This window comes from Oreochromis aureus, linkage group 8, assembly GCF_013358895.1.
Source record: "Oreochromis aureus strain Israel breed Guangdong linkage group 8, ZZ_aureus, whole genome shotgun sequence".
Classification (NCBI taxonomy): Eukaryota; Metazoa; Chordata; class Actinopteri; order Cichliformes; family Cichlidae; genus Oreochromis; species Oreochromis aureus.
In genome coordinates, this window is record NC_052949.1 from 2958077 (window position 1) to 2972535 (window position 14459).

The window sequence follows — 14459 nt, forward strand, 5'->3', positions numbered from 1 at the left end:
TTCTGATCTTCACTGAGTTACTTGGACTTTTAAACTGTTCTGAGTATTGATCAGTCCAACGAGTGCTGTCATTTTTATGCTGCAAAGAGAAACCAATGTTAGTCAATCACGGTCAAAGATATTGTAGAACCTTCAGCATGACCTTGAAAATAAGCCTTTAATTCCATTAATGCTCATTAAAACTGAGTCTTGGGATTAAACATGTCCAGTCACCTTTCTCACTCAGTATGTGTTAACAGACCTCTCTGCATCGAATCATATCTGTTATTAATCTCTGTCTCTCTTCCACAGCATGTCTTTATCCTGTCTTCCTTCTCTCACCCCAACCAATCACAGCAGATGGCCCCGCCCCTCCCTGAGCCTGGTTCTGCCGGAGGTTTCTTCCTGTTAAAAGGGAGTTTTTCCTTCCCACTGTTGCCAAAGTGCTTGCTCATAGGGGGTCATATGATTGTTGGGTTTTTTCTCTGTATGTATGATTGTAGGGTCTACCTTACAATATAAAGCACCTTGAAGTGACTGTTGTTGTGATTTGGCGCTGTGTAAATAAAATTGAACTGAATTAAATACATTTTAATGTCTTTTTTAATGAAAGTGTCAAACTTTAAGGCAAACTTCAGACTTTTCTCAGCATTAGTAACAGCTCTCACGTCGTCCTACATGAACACACTCTTTGCTCCACATTCACTTTTTGGGATCTGGTTACTCTGCCCAGAGTGTACTATCACATTAGTGTGTTTGGTGCTAAATTGACTCAGACTGGTTTGCTTTTTAGCCAATTTGGGTGACTTCTAGAGTGTAATGGTGCTTGGAAAAATGAGGAAGCTTGTTAAGATTTCAGATTTTGGCAGATGGGTTTTCAGGTCGACAGACTCTGAGTGAAAATAACCTGCAAAGAGAGGCAAAAAAATGTAAGCATTTATCAGACAGCTGGTCTCTGACGCAAGACACTGAAATGAACATTAAAAATTACAGAGCGATACCACTGCGGTCATGCTGACTGACATCCAGCCTGTGTGTTACTGACACGCTGGGCTTCATGTTCACACTGCAGGCTTTTATACCAAACTCAACAAAAGAAGCAAAGATGAAACACATGCTTCACCCAGGCAGACATTTATGATTTTAGAAATCTTTTTTGGTCCCAGTATTTACAGCTGTGAGATAATTCATGTCACTTGTGAAAATGGAGTCATTGTGATAACGTGACCGTCTCGAGGCAGGGTCAGGTAGCTTCGAACGGTGGTGAATAAATGTGGGGTAAAAGATTTGAGTTTATCTGGACAGAAATGACTTGTTGTGTTAAAGTCCACTGTGGAGAGAAAGCTCAGCTGTGTTGCTTCACCGACTCTGTGGAAAAAGGGTTTGATCTGCAGCCCATGTCGGTCCGCTGGCTCCAACGAGCCATCTCATTGGGTTTAATAAGGCACAGCGTGTTAACGAGTGACGCCAAACCTCTTACTTCTAATAACCACTCGTTCCATGTTTGCTTCCCAAACAGAGGAATGCAAATGTGCTTTCTGTCAGCATCAGAGAGCAATTCATTCTTTTCATTTCAGGGCTTTTTGTTGTTAAAATACCTGCACATCAGTTTAGGATAGCAGCTCATGAACTGAGCGCATCTCAAAACCTGATTCTCATTCTTTTACACCACAGAGCTCAATTTTGTCCAAAAACTACTGGAAACACCCCCGTATCCCACCATGACGTGTTCCTTCATGGCCACAAACACATACACTAGTTTCTCTTAAGCCACATCCTGCTGCTGCAAATATGGAGACACAAATGGGGATTAATGCTCTGCAGAAAATGCAGTTTTTCTTCTATTTATGAAAAATTAAAGAGTAAAGACTGCAGTGACCACATGTATACACAAATAATTAAAAGAAAATAAAGCTGAAGGTGAAAGATGTTTCCACCTGTAGCTGATGGCCCGTGTGACATGTTTGCTACCTGTTTCATCTACAGGAGCAGAACACCTGTATGCTTTCCTCTCCTCTCAAATAATAATAATAACAATAATAACAACAACAACAAATGCACTGGCCTACAAATACTTAAAGGCAGATAAAGCAGAATAACATGTCAGGTTTTTACAGGAAACAAACAAATATTTATACTGTAAGCAATTTTTAGCAATGCATAGCTAAGGTTAGGTTGTGCAAAAGTAATTTTGAGTACTGTGTTAATTTTTGATCATTTTGTGGGAAAATCCAATATTTGTCCATCTTACTTTGTAGGCAGACTGTAGTGTTTGTCGTGGGCTGAATGATAAAGTTTTACCAAACACAGTAACATGCTAAAAAACCCTCAGTAATTCAAATTAAACAAAAACAGTCAGTTTAACTGAAGAATCAGAAGAACTTTTTAAAGATGTGAAGTGAGCTCGTGCTGTGCTGTGAAATCAGCTGAAACACACAAAAAGTGTTCATCTGTTTAACTTTAAAAAAAAAAAAAAAAAAAAAGGAAGTGAAACTTTTTGCAACAAGACCAGAAAAAGCCAAACTTGCAGATGTGCAGGAGTTCGGTGTGGCGTGTACGTGTCATCTGCACGGGCGCGTCACAGCGGTGGGAGGGTTTGATCTGCAGCCTGTGTCCGCTCTCTGGCTGCAATGAGCCATTTCATTGGCTTTAATAAAGCGGAGCGTGCCAGCAACTGTCAGCTAAGGCGTGAAGCCAAACCTCCCCACGTGCTCCAGATTGGAGAATAAAAGGAAAATGAGCCAGGGGCCCCAGACAGCGAGGGCCCCCCCACCCCCGGCCATAAGGAGTCCATTATGCTCCCGTGTGTCACGCAGCTATTTTTGTGGCATCTCGGTGGCACGCTGTGGCGTTTGCAAAAGCCCGGCCCGGCAGAGCGCTGGCACACGGCGGCCAGGACACGCTGCTAAATCCCATTAGAGTCTGTCCAGAGGATACGAGGCTGCCAGCGGCTGTCAGTCATCGTCAGGCTTTAACCTCCGGGATCACAACACTTTTAATTAACCTTAAAACAAGTTCCAGTGACGAGCTTTAATACATCAGACAAATGTCTCAGCAGCCTGCAGAGGGAAACTCAAGGACGCTACAGCCGTGAAACGCTGAGCTTTTTAGTGTGCGACGCTAACATCATCCCCCAACCATTTAGGAAAAATACTATTAAACCAAGAAAATGTCTTCACCTACGTGCTCTATGTGGTATTTATTCATGTAACTGTTGCATGAATAATTAATGCTCAGCCCAAAGTCGGACAGGATTACAAGGCTGGGACGAAAACCAAAAGCGGCTTCTTCCTTAGTCCTTCGATGGCTGGAGATCTGAATCTATATTTACACACGTTTAGTTGCAAAGTGCTTCACAAGAGGAACAAAATAAGAATTTATTTAACTGCAGTCAAAATGATTTCTCCAGTGAAAGTGTGGTTTAAGGCGCAGCCTCAGGACCCCAGCTGGAAACAGAAATGTTGTTCCAGGGACCCGGAGGCGATGCGAGGTCAGAGATGTAGTAATCATTGTGTCCTCTCCTCCACCTGTCCAGGCGACTTGTCCACCTGTAGAGAGGCAGGGAGACATTTTTGTCCTTTGCTGAAACAGAAAAGAGGCCTAACTTCATATCAGACCAAACGACTGTGCTCATCACTGCCGTTCCTTCAGTCTGGAAGCTTTAGCTGGTTCTGGAGGTGTTTCTAAAGATGATCCAAACATCATTTGTTTCACAGCTGCTTAAAATTTAATTTGTTATCAAACCAGAGTTCTCTGCTGCAAGCTTAAATGTCCCAACACAGGCGTGGAGGGAGAATCTGTTTAGCCTGGACACAAAAAGAAGGATTGAAGTTTTCTCCCAGCTGAATTCAGACAAAACTTATGATTAATTCTGATCTGAAGGACAAATGTGTTCGCAGAATAAAAAGTTACCTGAATTATGTGAGGATATTACAGGTAACTTTAAAAAAAAAAGCCACATGAAAAACGAGATCCTATCTGACCGATCATGAGGAAAATTATACTTCTGTAAGAAATATAAAGACAGTGGACTCTTCTTCACTGGGCGCGCCGGTGTTTCATCACCACAGAAGTAAGAAAACAAGTAAAATCATGACGTTTAAGAAAGGTTCAGCCTCAACATGTGAAAAAGAAACAGATCTGATGTCAACTTTCAATCAAATAACAGAAAATAAGACAAAAACCAGTGAAAACATCTGATTAATTACGATTAGAGATCATTAAACATGGCTGCTGTGTGACAGGACGGCCTCAAACTTTCCATTTAAACATGCGCAGATTGGGAATTTATTAATTATTTGCTTCCAAACCTTCACTCGATCTTCAGCTGAACCTCAGAGTTAATAACCTGCGTCTCTTTTACAAAGTTCACATTTAAAATTTGATTTTCTGAAACACAAAACCTTCAGAGGAGGATGATTAAAAAAACCCATAAACAACAAGAAAAAAAATTGGAGAATTTCCGTCACCTTTGAATACTGAATGAATGATGCTCCCTCCTGTGTGGACCACAGTGCGCCCTCTGGCAGGCCAGTTCTGGTCCCAAACCACATGTAGCTTTTTTTATTTTTTACTTTTCGGTTTTATTTTAATTTTACTCTGTTTCTCTTCTTCATTCAAACATTATTACTCTGCAATCTATTCATCTGCTGTTTGTTTTACAAATGATCCCTTTTCACTGATCTTCGTCAAATTATTAACTCAAATGAAATTTTTTAAAATGTGTTTGCATTAAATTGATCGGGCAGCTACACAGCATCAATGATTGTTCCAGCTGTTCCGTGTTGGGATAAATGTTTCTGTGTGAAAAAGAAACAAATCATGCAGATTTCTGATGACAGAACAGAGAAATATTTCATTCACTAACATCTGTGTGGTGATGGAAGCAGCGCACAGTACCAGCTGTACTCAGACTAACATACAAATACCCTTGTTTCCCTTCTTTTTTTAAATCTGAGTGCTAAAATGTTTCTCCACAGTTGAGGTTCACTTCAGTGACGTCACTGCGGTCTTCAATGATCTATTGCATGACACAAGTTTGCTTTCAGTTTGAAACTCTTATTATAAACTTTTTATGATTGAAAAACTTTACGTGCAGAAACTGTACGTGAAGTTTGTGTGAGTGAAACTTCACACCGTGGCTGCTGGCGCTCTCCGTCCTCTTCGGCCCTCAGCGGCGCACTGAGACGCTTCTAATCCTCTTTTGATGAACTCGGTTAATCGACTTCCAGCTGCGCATCTGGCAAAGTTCACTGAGCAGCACACGACCCTGTCCACGCCCCCGAAGCACGCAAGGCCCCCCACTCCATAAATTCTCCCATCAATGCCGAGAAACGTGAAGGGTCCCGGTGAGGCTCAGCGGCTGTGGCCGTTTGGTGAAGGAGGAGAAGGAAATAAGAGGAGGAGAGGAGGAAGAAGGAGAGGAAGAAGCAGACAGTAGGACAAAGACACAGAGTAGAGGAGAAAGGGGAGAGCGGAGGAGGAGCAGAGATGCCTCCACGTAAAAGCCTCTTCGCTCCCTTCGTGTCCGTGGACTCTGAGTGCGGTCCCGGTCCCGCGGTCTCGGCGCTCCACGCGGATCTCCACGCGCTGCTGCAGCGGAGCCTCGCACAGGACCATTCCGGGGACTACCGGGACCCCCCGCGCGCCATCGTGGAGCTCCGGCTCGGTGCCGCCGGGGGCGCGCTGCACTACCTGCCGCCGGACACGAGCGCTCTGGAGCGCGCGCAGAGACGCCGGCGCCTCGCGGCCAATGCCCGCGAGCGGCGCAGGATGCTGGGACTGAACGTGGCCTTTGACCGGCTCCGCAGCGTTATTCCCAACACGGACAGCGACCGGAAGCTGTCCAAGTCCGAGACCCTGCAGATGGCGCAGATCTACATCTCCACCCTCAGCGAGCTGCTGCAGCAGGGCGCGGGCGGAGCACCCAGCCCGGGCACCGACAAAGCGCCGGCGGCCGGGGACCCGCCTCGGCCCGAGAGCCACTTCCACACGGCCAAGAGCAGCGGCGGAGGCCCGGGGTGCCCCGAGGAGGACGTGCAGGGGGGACGTGAATATCTGTGATTCTGTCTTCGGCAGCGTCAGACTTTAAAGGACCAAAACGTGTTTCATGTGTTCGAGGACTCAAACACCGAGGACGACAGAAAGAAAAACTCTGTGCCAGAGTTACTCAAAGTATCAATTTTTATTATTTTAAAATTATGTACAGGTAACCAAAGACATCGGTCTGCAAATTGGTACAAAGATCAAGTTTTCCTGCAGGCGGCTCGTTAAGAAGCTTTCTGTCCGTCCAAAAACAACAACACAGCTGGGAGAAAAAGGCTTAGAAAAAAGAAAAAATAGAATCGGATTCAGAAAAGTAGAGTCTACGGTCTAAATTTAAATTTAACCCCGGCCCACCCGTGACCCTCCCCAAACTGCCCCCTCCACCCCAAACTCCCTCCATCATTCCCCTCCTACATGAGGAGGTCCAATCTATTTACAGGAAACTATGTACAAAAAGCTCTTCCATTCATTCTTCCAGACGTCTGTGAATAAAGCTCTTGTAAACTTTTCATAAAGGAGTGTGAAGTTTTAAGGTGTGTGTGTGTATGTGTGTGTGTGTGTGTGTGCGCTGATGTCCACAGACAAACAAATACAAAACCACATGAACAATGACACAATCTTTAACTTTAACAGGTCAATTCAATGTCATTTTTTTCCAGCTCTAAAGATGAAACAGCAGCAGGAGCTCACGGTGCTGATGACAAAACGCCAGAGCAAAAAGGAACAGATGATTTTAAGTGAAAACCTTAAATGTTAGCTTGCTCAGACGATGCTCTCTCTCTCTTAATCTGGACTTTTAAAAAATCTGTTTTACAGAAAAGAAATTCAAAGGCGAATCTTTAGCTTAAAGCAGGAACGAAGGAAATGAAGCTAGCGTCAACAACTGCAGGTCCTCTAGCATCCACTTGAGGCTCCAAAAGCGAGTGGGTCCCCACAGACTCGCATTAAAATGTGACAAATTTACAGCAGTAATTAACACGCGCAGCCTGCTGGAATTTAAAAACCTGTTTTGGTCTCTATGGACAGCTTCTGTGTCCTTTACCTCACAGCAGTGACTTTTAGTGTCACAGGTTTGCGTTTCAGTGTTGATGAGCGACTGTGGGGACCTGAACATGGCTGCAGACAAAGAGCCAACACTGAAACGATGGTCACGGCCATCTTTCTTCTTTTACTTCTTATTCAGGCTTCCTAGATAACAAGCTTATTAGCTGGAGGTTATTAAAGGGTTAATAAAGCAACTGAAGGGACACTTCAGTTTGAGGCGCCCAGTGAGAGTTAGACCGTGGCTGCATGGTTTGAATGGAGTGGGCGGGGCTTATCCGAGACATCTTCCAATGAAATTATTGGAAAAACTGTTTCTGCTGTGTGAAAGACTCACATATTCCCCTGGAGTTTCGCTCTTTTGCGAGTCTCCAAACTGAGGAAAACTTAAATAACTTTTTTTTTAGCTTTTTAACAACAATGAGGCTGAAAATCTTTTCAAACTAAATCATATCTATTTATTCTATTAATAAAGCCTTTAGTTACAACTCAAATGTGCTTCAAGAGAACGCTGCACTTGAAGGAAAAAGGAACAAAAATGACTCGTTTAAGGCTCCGGACTTCCCTTTCCCCCATCAGGGAACATTTCTGGAACTTCACTGACGGTGCACAGAGGACAGGAAAGGCGGGGGAGGTTAAAGCTACAAGTGCAATGGCTGACGTGTAATGAGTTGCTGTTTGTACTGTAAGTGCTGCTGGAGTTTTGACTTCTTCACACGTGTGCCATCTGAAAAGGCTTCAAAGATGAAAACCACAGAAGGCCTAACGGAAAAGCACGGGGCCGATTTCTATCATTTACAAATTCCCAATCAAATCTCAGGATCGCTGAAATGTACGTTAGAGAGTGATGCACTCTTGGAAAGTCCAAACACACAGGATTTGAAGTTAAACTGTGGGTTTGAGGATCTTGAGCTCCAGCTAAAGTGTTTCCTCCTAAAAACACCTGAGCAGGAGGGACAAATAATCGACCTGCTCTGTGAAAACCCCTCTGCTGGCGGCCTGGTTCAAAAGCAAAGTGCCTCGCCTTCACCTCTCAGACTGGGGGGGCTTCCTCGGCCGCCTTTGTGCTGTAATTGAAGGCTCCACCACGAGCAGCGAGCTCAAACGCCTGGCTGTAATTGAAAGGAGCAGGAGAAGGACAGGTTCTGGTCCGGAGGGCTCGGGAACCCGCTGAGACACGAAGCTTTTGATGTCGAGCAAGAGCGCGATCGATCGTTTGAAAGGGAAAAACTTTCTGCTTTTTGGAAGCAGAGGTTGTTCAAAGTTTCTAAAGCCCTCAAAAGCTTTGAGAGTCAGGTGTGAAGTCGGCATAAAGGTGCCGCGCGTCTCTTTCAACGCCACCACGAAACGAGGTGTCATGCAAAAACAAGCAGTCCCACCTCGACTTCACCGCGGGTCAGGCTTCCCACCCTCCGCCCACAAATGATCAATACGCGTGGTTTCTCAGTGCCAAAGCACCTCCTTCAGACAGAGCCAAGAGGTTACAGCAGCAAAGAGAGGAGAAGAAGAACACAGCGTGAGAGAAATGAGGCGGCCTGTGAGGAGCTGGGGTCGACGTTTTCAAAGTAAAAGCCATCTTTTCTTTTCTTTTTTTTCTTTTTAAAAAGCTCAGTTTGTTTGTTTGGCAGTTATCGGCTCCAAAAGGCCGCGCTCAGGGCCGCTAGGCTTTGATGGCAGGCTGGGGTGGGGGAAATGGAAGCTTCACTCCAATCTGCCATCGCTCTATACGAAAGGGGTTTTCACGAGGGAGGGGCTGAGAAGGTGAGGAGACGCTTTGAACAGGAATTTATCAGACAAGAAGAAAAACATCGCTCTGAGCAACTTTTTTTAAACTGAGGAAAAAGGAAGAAATAACAACCAAATACTGACTTGGATTCTTCAGAAAAACAAAAGCATGTGATCTCTGCTGCAGCTTTAAAGGGTTTATCCTTTAAAGTCACGTTTCCAACGTGCACGCTGACGAGGTGAAGCTCCTTTAAGAGGAGGAAGAGGACGACGTCCCGTCAGTTTACTCCAGCGGTCGACTGAGGTGGAGGTGGTGGTGATGATGATGGTGGTGGTAACGATGATGAAGGAGATGGTTGTGTTGCATGTGTCTTTTTGTGTGAGTACGTATGTGAGACTTCTCTCTAGCAGTGCTCCAGATAGTCAATGACCCGGGAGATGGACTTCTGTCCTGTGGTGCCGACGTCACACTGCAGAGAGGAAGCAGGGGTCAGTCATGAACACACACACACACACACTTCACAGATCGTTCAACAAAAATAAATCAAACGAATTCATTACAACTGGAAAATTAGACGTGCAGATCGTTTCTTTCTTACCATTTCAACAAACTCACTGCTCGTTTTTTATTTAAATCACAGATTTCACTCTTGAATAAACTCGTCTGATAATCGTCGTTGAATAATGAGTATTTTCTCTCATTAGTCTGCCTCTGACAGACGTCGGGCGGAGAGCAGCACAGGCAGATGAAGGATTACGTCGAACACTAATCAGAATATATCACTTTGATATTGTGGAAAGAGTTTCTTCTATCAGTGTTGCATTAGTCTGGACTTACAGCAGCCTCACGTCCACCTTTGTGAAATAGTGACTACATTTTGCAGACAGCAACAGCTGTGATAGTTCTGTTTGGAGGTAACGATGATGTATAAACACATTATGCTGAACAAGCAAATGCTGGAATTGTAGCTAATGTGTCCATTAATGTAACACATAACAGCCAGTATCCTGTCAGAGTAAATGTACGCCGTCTTTATTACCTTCACAGTGAAAACAAACGTAGATGCAGCTTCATTCATAAAAGTGAAGTCAGTTCAGAAGTGCCAAAAAAACCTGCATTCTATCTGATGGCCACCAGATGGCGATAACTGTGGTTGCAAGTCGACTTCTGGTCCTAAAGCATCCTATGGGAAAATGGCTCTCCGTCTAAGCCTCAGTACACAATATCCTGGTTTTGTAAATTTTGGTCATACCACGTTTCAACAAAGCCAATGGCGCTTGCTCATTGGCTAATGGCTTGTGATTGACAAGTCTTTAGCCAATGAGTAAGTGATTTCAGGAAGAGACCCACCCCTCCTCGTTACATCCAGTTTTTTGTGACAAAATGGCTTCAGAATAGTTGGCGTCAGCGTAGCGACGTCCATCCTTTATACCGTGTTTTTTCGCAGCTCTGACGCGTTTCTACAAACTCGCTCGGTTCTGAAATCTTCCCTCCTTCATGTATTTCAGTAAAACGACCCGCTCTTCTGGATTTATGTGCTCCAACATGAGCAGGATATACGGTAATTTGATAAACTAGCTTATAAAAAGGCCAGGGGTCAAAATTTCCATTTTTTTGTGTCTTATCTGCTTCAGCAACATTTCTTTATGTAAAACGATGATCATCTCCACAAGAAGTTTAAAGCTTTAATTTAAAAAAGTAAATAAATTATCCCCAAACATATTCAGAGTACAATTGGATCAGAATCATCAGGACTTTTCTCTCCGTGTTCACTAGAACAGAACTAAACACATTACAGGGATTCTTTTGTTGAAGCTGTGACTCACAGTGAGGTTCATGAAGTTGAGGAACTTTTTCAGCATTTCTGTCATGATGGAGAAATCTCCTTTAGGCAGGTTCTCTCTCACAGTAGTCACATTCATCTGCAGGACAGAGTCAAAAGAAATCGATCAAACACACAACAATAAATCAGACAAATCAAAACGAGCTCTGAAGCCTCATAACAACAAGTGCTGCTGTGAACTGTACGCCTCAGGTAGTGTGTGTCATGAGTCTGTATTTATGTGTTTTTGAGGGTAAATGTGTTTCTACTGTATTTAAAATGCAGGTGAAAACTTTAAGAAACTCCCTACAGACACACAAATCTGTCAGAGTCGCATTATGGGGACAAAAAGCACAAACCCAGCATGCAATTCATTCATGTTTTGATGTTAGTTTCCAGGAAATAAATGAGTCAGGGTGACATCTTCTCAACTTACAGATACACAACTCTGTGTGTGTGTGTGTGTGTGTGTGTGTGTGTCAGACTCACCGGGCTCCCCTGGCAGAGGCAGCCCAGCAGCAGTGCCGTGTAGGAGGCCACAATACTGTCCTCCATGTGCTTCCCTGCATGCTGCAGAGCTGGGACAGAGAAACGAGGATCATGTTTCACTTTGTCCTGCACGATGGTCACGATCATCAACAGCAGGAAGTAATCAAAGCCACACTCTGGTTGTACCTTTGTTTAGGTCCAGCTCCTCATCCTCCTCGTCATTCTTATTCTTCTTGCCTTCGTCCTGTTTGTCGGAGTCGTTGTCGTTGGCGACCCACTGGATCTCTCCGCCCGTCTCCTGCCACTCGCCGCTCTGGTCCAAAGCAGCTTTCGGCGCCTCCTTTATGAGGTCATCGGTCTGGGCCTCAGCCAGGACGGCGGCCCGCTCCCGCTGCAGGAACAGCTGAGGGCGACAGAGAACATCAGAACCAACGCCAACGGATTTATAGGCTGTACATAAACGATCATCATTTTGTATTCAATAAGATTTGAAGCTAGCCACTGAGACGAAGTCATCAGGAAAGTTTCACAATAACTTCCTCTCAGATTTCGATACCATCTGATTGTTTTTACGGAGGAGTCGCCCCCTGCTGGACAGAAAAAAATGCAGGTTTAACGCTCCACTTTTCAAATGGAGAAACTATATCCATAAAAATAGTTCACAGATGGTTTCCTGACAGGCAGTGACTGATATTTAGGACCGACTCCCCTCCCCGGCTTTTCCGCAGACGAGACAAACTCAACTCCGAGGATCGCGCGAGTATTAATTTTCACGCCAAAACATAAAAGTGAGCTTGAAATATTCCTCACAGCAGCAGCTGCTGCAGACATTAATCAGACCATGTTTGTGCTCCATTAATCAAAGACGCAGTGAGGGAATGATCAGCCTTTTCTTTTAATGCTGTGAATCATCCGAACATCAGGAGACAAATTAAATTCAGTCTGATCTTAACTGTTTTAGAGGGAAGCAGAAAACTAAAGTCTACACCTGACAGATGACACCAAAACGACGAGACGCCGGTCATACAAAGTTTTATTTTCTCCTTCCAGGCCGGCTGAGAAGGGTCCACTGAGCACCGAGATGAATCTGAATGAAGGTCAGCATGTGAGAAAGAATTTAAAAGCATCCACTATTATTTTGGGGGGAAATTTCACCTTTTCTGGTGAAATAAACCAACTGAAATGACAGTGAGTGCAGCAGATCTGCAGGTTCATTCGCTCCTCTCTAAGTTTAATACAAACGAAAACTAAAAAAATAACCTGATTTACCAAAACAAAACATTTGGATAGTTTGTTCCTAAAATATGAGCATTTATGTTTGTAAAATGGCGACTTCACTTCAGTCACACTCCTCTTTGGGTTTTTCCATCCACTCCTGAGTTTGTACCTGTACAAGAGCGGCGATGGCGCTCAGCGGGCCCGTGCTGGCGATGTCCTGGTGCTGAGGGTTGAGCAGGACGGTGGAGTCGCAGGGACCCTGTCCTCCTTCCATCTCCATCTCCATCAGGCAGTACCTGTTCCTGGCACTGTACTCCACCAGGTTGATAAGCAAACCCAGACCCTGAACGCAGCAAACACACACAGTGGCACTCATGGGTCAGTCATTTTAACTCCATCAGTTTTCACTGTTGTCATCATATTCCTGTTTCTTAAAATACTTTTAATACCACTTAAATCTAATTTTAACCCAAACCTGTGATGGAAACGGTCACATCACTCGTGTTTAATACGCACCAGTACTCTGATGTCGAACCTCTGCTCCTGAGGAAGATACTGAGGGACTTTGAGAACACAGTTCAGAGCCGTCACTATCAAATCCTCCTGCTCTCCTGTCTTCGTGCTGCCCCACTCTGCAGATGGAGTTTCACATGCGTTTATCCATCAGATTAACTATGTTTAAGCGTTTCAATAAGCCGCAGTAAAGCGTGTTTGGAGTGTTTTTGGTGCACCAACCGTTGTCGTGTGTCAGGTTGAGCAGGACTCCTATGATGGCCCTCATGCAGTCCTCCACCGCTTTCCCCACCGCGGCTCTGTCAGACTTCACCTCCCTGCTGTAACGCTGGATCATCTCCTCACACCTCCTCAGCGCCCTGACAGACAAAGAGAGGCCTGGTAACTTCGCAGAACTAGACTCAGTATTTTTCCTAATAATTACTGACCTTTCTTACCAAGTGCTAAAAACATAAATGAAAGTGCTGCATACTGATAACTCAGAACAAATGTCCCATAAACCTTAGTGTTACCAAGAAATTCAAAATGAGGCGGTCCGTGCGGGTTCACCTGGTCCTCCTTTTCACTTACAGTCACTTGATCGTCATCAGTGCAAACTACACTCACATCCAGATGTCTGAACATGGCTCGCCTTTTTCCTTTTCTACTCCATCATAAAACAGAGCAGCATTCACACACACACACACACACACACACTCATACACTCTTTCTTGAGGCCGGCTGCAACTGCAGAGGGGCAAGGCAGGGCAGCAGCTTGATGTAAATAACCAAATTAAATCTAATGACAGTGGTGACTGAAAACAGAGCAGAAACCAGAGTCTGAACATCAGGACACAACGAGAGGAAGAAAAAAAAAAAAAAAAAAAAAAAAAAGGCAGGTGGTGTGTCACAGGAAACTGAATGTGGGGTACAGAGGAGACGGTTTAAGTAGAAGGGAAAAGAGGAGAAATTATTTACACATGAATGTAAAAATGAGGCAGAAGTACTTGGTCCACCTTTGGAAAATGAATGTGGAAACTTGCAAATACTAAAAACTGCAGTTCGTCAAATGTCCACTCGAGGCCGGCTCTAGCAGTGAGTCAGTCCCCACAGACTGCAATGTTCAAATATCCAACTGTACAGCAGAAATAAACATGTTTACAGCCTGATACAGAAATACGGTTTAGTCCTCTCAATCGACCCCTTGCTGAAAATCAAGCCGATTTAAACCATTTTAAGGTTTAGAGTTTGCATTATTAGGTGCGTGACTCGTTTTACTGACACAGATTGCCGTCAGTGAACTGCACCTCTGCGCCGTGCTTGTGCTACTGGAGCCTTTTGGAGCATTTTAATGCAATTGTCTGTCAAATAATAAAAGACCATCCAAGAAGTCTGAGCTCCAGGTTTGGTGAATGAAATTCTCAGGTTTTAATTGGATGTTAATGAGCACTCATTAGCAGTTATCTGTGTGATGAACAACACTGTTTGTGTTGTTTGATACCTCAGCCTAGTGCCTCTGGGTGGAAAACCCAACATGATTGTGACCAAAACACAAACACTGAGACAAAAGGGGGTCAAATGTGTGACTGTATGGTGGCTACATCCATCTGTTAAAACACGCTACAGAAGGCACTGTTAGCAGATTTG

General features: G+C 44.4%; 2 protein-coding genes across 2 annotated transcripts in view; one reads left to right on the top strand and one right to left on the bottom strand.

Annotated features, from left to right (window-relative positions):
• Positions 1 to 4161: 4161 nt before the first annotated feature.
• atoh1c (atonal bHLH transcription factor 1c) lies at positions 4162 to 8908 on the top strand. Its single transcript, XM_039616276.1, has one exon. The coding sequence runs from the start codon at positions 5470 to 5472 to the stop codon at positions 6040 to 6042; it is 573 nt and encodes a 190-aa protein (XP_039472210.1). The 5' UTR covers positions 4162 to 5469; the 3' UTR covers positions 6043 to 8908.
• Positions 6149 to 14459, bottom strand: part of waplb (WAPL cohesin release factor b) — a 33773-nt gene continuing 25462 nt past the window's right edge. The window contains exons 14-20 of the mRNA XM_031745418.2: positions 13056 to 13192; positions 12837 to 12952; positions 12490 to 12663; positions 11289 to 11505; positions 11103 to 11191; positions 10618 to 10713; positions 6149 to 9260 (exon numbers count right to left, since the gene is read on the bottom strand). Of these exons, the coding sequence (XP_031601278.1) occupies positions 9195 to 9260; positions 10618 to 10713; positions 11103 to 11191; positions 11289 to 11505; positions 12490 to 12663; positions 12837 to 12952; positions 13056 to 13192 (895 nt within the window). The 3' untranslated portion in view covers positions 6149 to 9194. The remainder of the gene's footprint in view (positions 9261 to 10617; positions 10714 to 11102; positions 11192 to 11288; positions 11506 to 12489; positions 12664 to 12836; positions 12953 to 13055; positions 13193 to 14459) is intronic.